Genomic DNA, 8,632 nt, shown 5'->3' on the forward strand with positions numbered 1-8,632 from the left:
ATAGTATGAATCTTATAGTACTAGCGTATCTGAAGTCCATATCTTCTCATGATCATAGTATAAATCGATATCGTACATCTAATCCAGTGTACATACAGTTTATATCTAAATCTGGTAACTGGATGAACTGTCGGAATGCAGATCATAGTGGATGTATTCCACATTTGCCCCCACCAGTTTCAACGCATGTTGACTAATTCAAAGAATTATGTAAACGATCAATGATCTGTATTTCGCATTCGCTGACAAAGATATAACGCAATGTGATAGTCTAAAGGTGCTACTGCAATTTGCATGTTGCCCTGATATATCCCATGACAAACATCACTTTACTGTTCTGCAACGTTGAGTCTCTTAGAGCCTCTCAAACGCTTGTCAGAATCATCACGCTTACGCTTTGATTTGGAGGAAGCAGTGTCACTATTTAGTGCCTGTCTTCTCTTCTCAAGCAGCTCATATTCCTTGATCTTTGCCCAGTACTTACGAATGGTTTGAGGGTTGTTGAACGATGCAGCAGTTTCCCAGGAGTTGGCAGCTTCTCCAAATGTCTTCCATTTTACCAAATACTCTCTATTGTGTTCAGGACCACGATGCGCTCTGATCTCGTCAACCTCATATACTTCTTGTTCGATGATAGACTCGTCGATTGCTACCAGCTTCAATTCAGATGGCACATAGTCGCGATGTAGTAGTTCATTCATATCGTCTTTCAACACATATGTAGATCTTTTCTTTTGAACAACTTGATAAGGTCCATCATAAGCGGCCTCAAGTTTGCTTTCTCTATGCGGAAGTCTTACCATAACCCAATCACCAACTTTGAAGTGTGTAATCTTGTGATGCTTATTGAATCGCGTTGCTTGCTCTTCAATAATGCGTTGTGTTCTTTGGTTAATAGCTGGAAAGACAACCTGGTTCATAATCTCTGCCTTCTTGCGTAGCTCACCGAGAGTCATAGGCTTCTTTGGTAAGTTGTCCTTGATCTTAGGATCATCGTAGTCTACGAATCTATTCAATGGTCTAGCAAACATCAATTGAAAAGGTGCACTCTCAGTGCGATACCTAATTTTTGTGTTTATAGCCAGTTGAGTTCCAGGTAGAACCGAGTCCCAGTCATAGATGTGTTCACTGACCATCTTACGAAGTGCATTAAGAATATTTTTAACACCTGATTCGGATGCACCATTGCCCCTAGCGTGGAAAGCCGTAGAGTATCTTTGATTGATGCCAAGTGCTTTACCGATCTCGCTCATCAAAGCACTCTTGAATTCACGTCCATTATCAGATTGTAGTATTTGTACTACGCCAAAGTCTCCAAAGATGGTAGTCAGAGCTCTAGCGACAGTATCGGTTTGTTTGTTGGGCAATGCACGAGTTATAATAAATCTGGTGCAAATGTCGTATACAACTAATATATATATATTGCCATTGTTGGTTGGAGTTAACGGACCAAGAAAGTCAATGCCTATGTGATCAAATGGACCATACGCTACAACGTTTCTCAGTTCATGGTAACCCTTTTGAACTACATTGTGTCTTGCACATTCCATACATGATTGACAAATTGCCTTTGCATCATCATATAGACCTGTCCAATGAATACCTTCTTCATGTAGTTTCTTGACAATACTAGCGGCACCAAAGTGTCCAAATTCATGAGTTTCACGAAGCAGTTGGTCTCTCTCATTGTCAGGTGGTGCAATGTAAGCAACGCTTTCATAATTGCCCTCCTTGATCTTCATAGCAAGTACATTCAAGTGCTTGTCTTTGTTATAGACTACTTTGTTCTTGGTTGGATAATGCTTTGTTTGCTTATTGTTGTCAATGAATCGTTTCTTGGAGCCTTTGCTTCTCATGATATTCTTTTGTAATTTAGCAATTTTCTTATCACTGTCTCCCGCCAGCTCTGTATGATCTTCTAAAGGTTCATACAAGCGACTAAGTTTGTCAGGTAAGATGTTGTCTAAGCCCTTGATATGAGTGAATTGCAGTTGGGGATACTCGTTTAAAATCTCCATGTAATTTTGAATGACTCTAGTAGGACATTTACATGTGTAGATATAAATCAGAGCTCGATGATCTGTCATAACCTCAATCTCAGGATGCCCGTACAATAAGGGTCGCAAACGAACTAAACCGAATAACACGGCATACAGTTCTCGTCTCAGGACAGGCCAGTTCTGTTGGGATTTGGTCAGAGATTTGCTCAACATCGCCACATAGACTGTGCGTCCTTGATCGTCGCGCTGCGTCAAAATGACTGCAACTGCATATAAGCTAGCATCACATTCAAGATAAAATTTCTTATTCATGTCTGGTGCAGTCAGTAAAGCTTCAGATAACAAGACCTTCTTGATAATCTCAAGTCGTTTGGTGTGCTCCTCAGTCCATTTGCTACCAGCATCTGGATCATTTCGTAGAGCATCAATAGGCGCCATCAGTTTTGACAGATTTGGGATGTGTGGTCTCAAATATGAAATAACACCAGCTAGTTGTTTAACCTGTTTGGCAGATTTGCATGGACCCCAATGATCAATGTCAGAGAGACGTCGCATGTCAACCTTGGAAACATGAGGACCAACTACAAAGCCTAGCAAGTAGATGCTAGATCGAAACCAGGAGCACTTTTCAACACCAATCTTTAAGTTGGCATGTGTCAAGCGTCTCAGCACCTCCTTAATCAATTCGCAATGACTGGATAAGGATGAAGATACGAGGCATAGGTCGTCCACATAGACCTCCACGTTGGGCATATCAGAAAACAAAATGTTCATGACAGAGCTAAAGACAGATGTGATTGGGCGCAACCCGAAACAGCAGCCTAACCATCTATACGATTTTCCTCTAAAATTGAACAAAAGCACATTTCTTGATATGTCAGAAATTCTAAATGAAAAATATGCGTTTTTCAGATCGATTTTCGAAAATATTGTCCCCTTCTGCTTGATCCGGGTGAAGATATCCTGTATATTTGGTATCTCAAATTGGTTTGTATTGTTGGGCATATGCTGGTTGATCCTCCGCACATCCATACAAACTCGTGTTTTGGTGGGTTTGCCATCATTGTCCTTCTTTGATACTGCAATGAGAGGGCTGTTGAATAAGCCGTTAGGTCTACACTGTTCTACAATTCCTGCATCCAGCCATTCATTCAATTGCTTTTCGATTTCGGGCATTGCATGATGTGCGATCGGATATTGCTTGACGTAGTAATCAACATTCTCCTTGATTGGTATAGTGATCTCAGATTCAGGCACGTTACAAAATGTTCCAGGCTTGATTCTCTGATTCTCATCAATAGCATCTTGGATGTTGCTCATATACTTATTCTCCTCAACTTGGGATTCAAAGATTGATGCGGTTTCTGGATCAATAGAATGTTTAGTATCAAAATTGACATTTTCGAAATCGATGCTTTCAAGAAGCTCTGATTTCTCTTCCTCTGTAAGATGTCCAATATCAGCAAACTTGTGAGCAACGCCAGTTAGCCCAATTCTAAGTCGACTTAATGTGTCTACACCCAGTAGCACATCAAAATCGCCTAGGTCCTGAATAAAATTGGATAGCTCAAACGAGTGATCAAATGCAATGTCATTAAGATATCTTATCTTGATAGCTGGTGTTTTACCCAATCTCTTTACTGAATGACTCAGAAAGTTCAAATTGCCTTCGACAGAAATAATATCTTGGGAAGTGAATAGTAGTTTATTGTGAAAAATGTTTTTATTTAAGAAGGTGGAATCTGATCCCGTATCTACTTTCGCGATCAAACGGACTGGTTTTCCTTCTTTGCTCTCTAAAATAATAGGAGTCAGTAACTGAAATGGATTGAAACTTTCAGGTACATTTTTCACATTAGACTTACAGTTGAGCGAGGCATCCTCTGCTTCAATCTCGTCCAAGCAAGCATCTATTTCCTCCATGGTGACATCTCCAACAGCATCACCAATGTCAGAATCAGTGCTACTTTCCATGGTAACATCGTTGGTCTCAGAACCAGAACCAGACTTGTTGTCCTTGCGAACAGTGGTTGTTTGTACAGTATGCACACCAATGTTCTTCCTTGATTCTCTCTCCTTCTTCCAGTCGTAGAACTCTTGACAACGATGACCGTAAGCACGGGGCTTACCACAAAAGTTGCAGGTTTTGGGATCAGAGGATGAGGAATTCATAGAATACGGAGCAGCAGTAGTAGCCCGGTTAGGCTTGTTGTCAGAGCCAAAGTGCTTCAATCTTGACTTACAGTCAATGGTGTTGTGGTTGGCATTGCTCCCGCCATGCTTCGCACAGAAATACCCAGTGGCAGATACCCTTGCCATCTTTGTTCTCGAACCAGAACCACCAGAACCACCCTTACACTTACCTCTGATGTCGACCTCAACATCATCATCACCACGATTTTGCTCGTCAACAAGGAACAAAGGCAACACACACTCATAGATCTCGTTGATAGTCCATTTGTGGTTGGAACCATGCTTGACGGACATTTGGTTGACCATCATTTGCTGATTCTTGCGTAACAGCGTGAACTGATAGAACTTGGCTAACATGTTGCTGTTAGGAGGGAAGCCACAATCCTTGACGTACTTCATGAACTTATTCGTATAGTCCTGTAGAGTATCTTTGTTCTTCATGCGCATGCTGAAGAGTTTGGCCATGGATTCCTCAGAGTTGATGGGAGCACCAAAATGTTTGCGGAACAATGCCTTGGCTTGATCCCAATCATTGCATGCCAGAAGATCATTCTTGGTCCATGATTCGAAGTCAAATGGCAGTGAAACAGGCACGTAGCGTTTCCAAACCAAATTTACTTCATTACCGGATGCTCTGATGACGTTCTCAAAAGCACTGAAGAAATGATCGACTGTGGTGAATCTTGGATGGTCAGGCCAATGCTTAGCTTGTCCTACCACCTGGAAACGGGGGATCTCATTGAGATTGACAGGTCTTGCTTTGGAATCAGCCCTCTTAGTAATTGCACTGACTTGCTTGCTGAGCCATTCGATAGACGCAGATGCTTCATCAGCCGCCAAGCGTTCTTCCTCAGTGTAAGTATCACCAGCGTTACGATGGATCTGATCCAAGCGAGCCTGAGCAGTGTCAATCTTCTTGAGAAGATGATCAACTGCGGAAAGTTGAGCGTGCTCATCCACTTGCATAGATGAGTCATTAGGAGAAGAAACACGGATAGAGTCTTGAGCAATATCCTCTTGAGTGTTTTCTGTAGCGTTGTATTGGTTGTGAGACATGATAAAAATAGTTTTTAAAGTAGAATAATAAAATGTAGAGTATAAGATAAAGTGTAAAAGTGATAACCTTTGAGTTGAAAAAAATGTGGAATTTGAGGCTTTACAGACTAAAATTCACGGAAAAAAAAGAATAAAAAAACAGTAATGTCAACTTGATAAAGGTATATTTTATTATCAAACGGACAGGTGTAAAGTAAACTGAAGTCTCTCTACTGGCCAGGTAGATGATCCTTCTTATATACTATAACAATGGATAAAAGTTCTATTAATTAGATTGACAAATAAGTCAACTCAGATCAACTAATGTCTAATCATGCTAAAAGACAACTCCAGCAAGCTAATCATGATTTAGCTCTGTCTGGATGAATAATTAGACTCTCATCCGAAGTACCCTGATCTATCCTTTCCATAAGGATAATTAATATCGATCTAGTAGCATGTATCCAATAGGTACAGTCTTCTTAGTCTATATTAATAGTACATATCTGAGTGTATATCGCTAAGCATACATCTTTAGCATGTATCTGGATATATGGCATGTCTATAGCATATCGTATGCATGTCTATAGCATGTCTCATATATAGTACAAGTCTGTAGTACATAAAGTATCTGTAGCTAGTATCACGGATATAAGCATGTGTCTTATAGCGTGGATCATGAAGTGCACATCTGAAGCAACAAGCTCATATTGCATTAATCTTGGTGCCTATCCAGATATGGTAAACATCCGTAGTCAATGTCGGAATACAAGTATAAGTCTATAGTGCCATCCATGTCCGTGGTGCCATCTATAGCCTATATCTTATATAGTATGAATCTTATAGTACTAGCGTATCTGAAGTCCATATCTTCTCATGATCATAGTATAAATCGATATCGTACATCTAATCCAGTGTACATACAGTTTATATCTAAATCTGGTAACTGGATGAACTGTCGGAATGCAGATCATAGTGGATGTATTCCACAAGAATAACAAAAACAGAGAAAGTATATACAGAGAGAAGGGAGAAACAAACAAGAAAAAAAGGGAAGGGATGGGGAATAAAATACAAAGAGACGAAAAAATGGGATAGCAAGAATTATAGAAAGAGAAAGGACGAAGAAACTACGAAAAAAAAATAAACAGAAAAGGAGAGAATAATAGACAAAAAAAAAGACAGAAAAGGGAAAGAGGTAGAGAAAAGAAACAGAAAGAGTAGAAAAAAATAATAATAATAATAACAGAGATAAAGAAAAAAAAACAAACAAGAGAGAATATGAACAGTAAAAAAAAAATAAAAAATAAAAAATAAAAAATAAAAGAAAATAAAAAGCGAATACATTACCATAGCGGAGCGAATGCATTACCATAGCGGAACGAATACATTGCCATAGCGTAGCGAATACATTACCACAGCGGAGCGAATATATTACAATAGGGAAACGAATACATTACCATAGCAGAGCGAATACATTACCATAGCAGAGAAAAAATAATTACCGCTATACAACGAACACGATGATATTTATATAGCAAAATAGAATACATAAATGCGTAACAATATTTCACAACACGAAGGCACGACAAAAGGAATACACATAATAAACATATAAATAAAGGATAATACTGTAGGGGGAAAAACTGTCCCGTTCGTTTAAAATTTTGTCATTTTGCACAAGTTTTTGGTCATTTCTTTGTATACAAAGTCGAAATATATATAGTTTGAATGAGAGATAGTAGTGCTATCTATACATAACTATAACTTTTTCAAAAACTAAAATCCAATGATTTTATTGGTTAAAAAATAAATATAGAAAAACGTACATTTTATTATAAAATCATTAATAGTGAGTTGAACCACCTTTGCTCTTGATGACAGCCTTGATTCGGGCAGGCATACTATCAATATATTTCTGGCACTGTTTTTCTGTTATTTTGTACCACTGAATGTTAATACGCCGCTGCAATTCTTCTTTTGTAGAGGGCCTAGTGGGATACTTATTAAGACGAAGCTTTAGGAGATGCCAGACATGTTCAATGGGATTAAGATCGGGACTTTGGGGTGGCCAATCCATAATTTCGTCTAGGTTAAACCCATTGTCGGTGAACCATTGTTTAGTAATGCCCGATGTATGCGGTGTTGCTCTGTCTTGTTGAAATCGCACATTAGATGGTGTCTTCCCAAAGTGCTCAAGAGTGTCGACCAATGATGTCTTCAAAATATCGACATACAAGTCCGGGTTTACTGAGCCTTCAATAATGGTAGTACCATAACCAGGCCCCTCCGCTGTTATACAACTCCAGAACATGACCCTACCGTCATTTCCCTGCACTTGAGGCTTGACTTGATGAGGCTGCATGGTTCGGTCACCATTCGTCCAGTAAAAAGAATTACCATCTGAGCCCCAAAGGTTTATTCTTGTTTCATCCGAAAACACCCAACGACGCCAATCAACAATAGTAAGATGCCTATGCTTTTTAGCCCACGCCAATCGAAGCCGCTTGTTTGTCTTGCTAACAAAATTGGTCTTTACTTTTCTACGAGATTTAAGTCCATTTCGTCTCAATGACTTGCGGATGCCATTAATTGACATATCATGGCCCATCAATCTTAAACTTTCTTGTGCTGCTCGGGGACCATCTAAAGCACCTGATCGAAGTTCTCTTGACACTAGGGACATAGTTTTAGCACCAAGTTTTTTCGGTCTTCCGCCAAGAGGTCTAGCTGGGTCAGGGCAATATAGTTTTCTGAGCCTTGTAAGAGTAGAGTTACCCACTCCTGGATACAAATTTTTTATCTTTGAGAACGAAAGATCACGTTGGAGCAAAGATTGGAGAATGTTGCGCAAATCTTGTGTTAAACGAGCAGGCATAATGAAAGTTTTGAAAAAAAATAAGAAAGCAAAGAAATAAAGAAAAAAATATGAAGAAATTAGCTTCTTTTATACTTTTAGAATGCTCCTCGGGTATTAAATAGTCTGAGCATACCGCGGGTAGTTTTTTAGATCTCTCCGATACGTTTATCGGAAGTAAAGATATCAACCAGTATATATTCTCTAGAATTATCCAACTAACATTTTTGCCACGTCTCACTTTAGCTGGTTATACTGGGATTAAAATATAGTCCAGCCATAAGGTTTTTATGTTGCTGTAATTCCTATAAGCTGCTCTATCGAACGCAGTATGGGGTAGATTTGTTTTCTGAGATTTGGCAATATACTGAGTAAAAGTCAAGATTATTTGAACGAACGGGACAGTTTTTCCCCCTACAGTAGATAATATTAAAAATAACACATATATATACATATATATAATAATAAAAAAAACATGATACAATGAGGGATAAGATTAGGATTTAGATAATAAATAGGGATAAAAACATGAATAGGATTAAACATA

General features: G+C 38.9%; 2 protein-coding genes across 2 annotated transcripts; both read right to left on the bottom strand.

Annotated features, from left to right (window-relative positions):
* Positions 1–329: 329 nt before the first annotated feature.
* Positions 330–5,249, bottom strand: ATC70_008589 (uncharacterized protein; the record flags this gene model as incomplete). The annotated part of the gene is made up of 1 exon (XM_064827836.1): positions 330–5,249. The coding sequence occupies one exon, from the start codon at positions 5,247–5,249 to the stop codon at positions 330–332; it is 4,920 nt and encodes a 1,639-aa protein (XP_064687120.1).
* Positions 5,250–7,074: 1,825 nt separating this feature from the next.
* On the bottom strand, positions 7,075–8,106 carry ATC70_008590 (uncharacterized protein; the record flags this gene model as incomplete). Its single annotated transcript, XM_064827837.1, has 1 exon — positions 7,075–8,106. One exon carries the CDS (start codon positions 8,104–8,106, stop codon positions 7,075–7,077), a length of 1,032 nt encoding a protein of 343 aa, XP_064687121.1.
* Between the last annotated feature and the right edge of the window lie 526 nt (positions 8,107–8,632).

This window comes from Mucor velutinosus, assembly GCF_035048745.1.
Source record: "Mucor velutinosus strain NIH1002 chromosome Unknown tig00001561, whole genome shotgun sequence".
Taxonomy (NCBI): domain Eukaryota; kingdom Fungi; phylum Mucoromycota; class Mucoromycetes; order Mucorales; family Mucoraceae; genus Mucor; species Mucor velutinosus.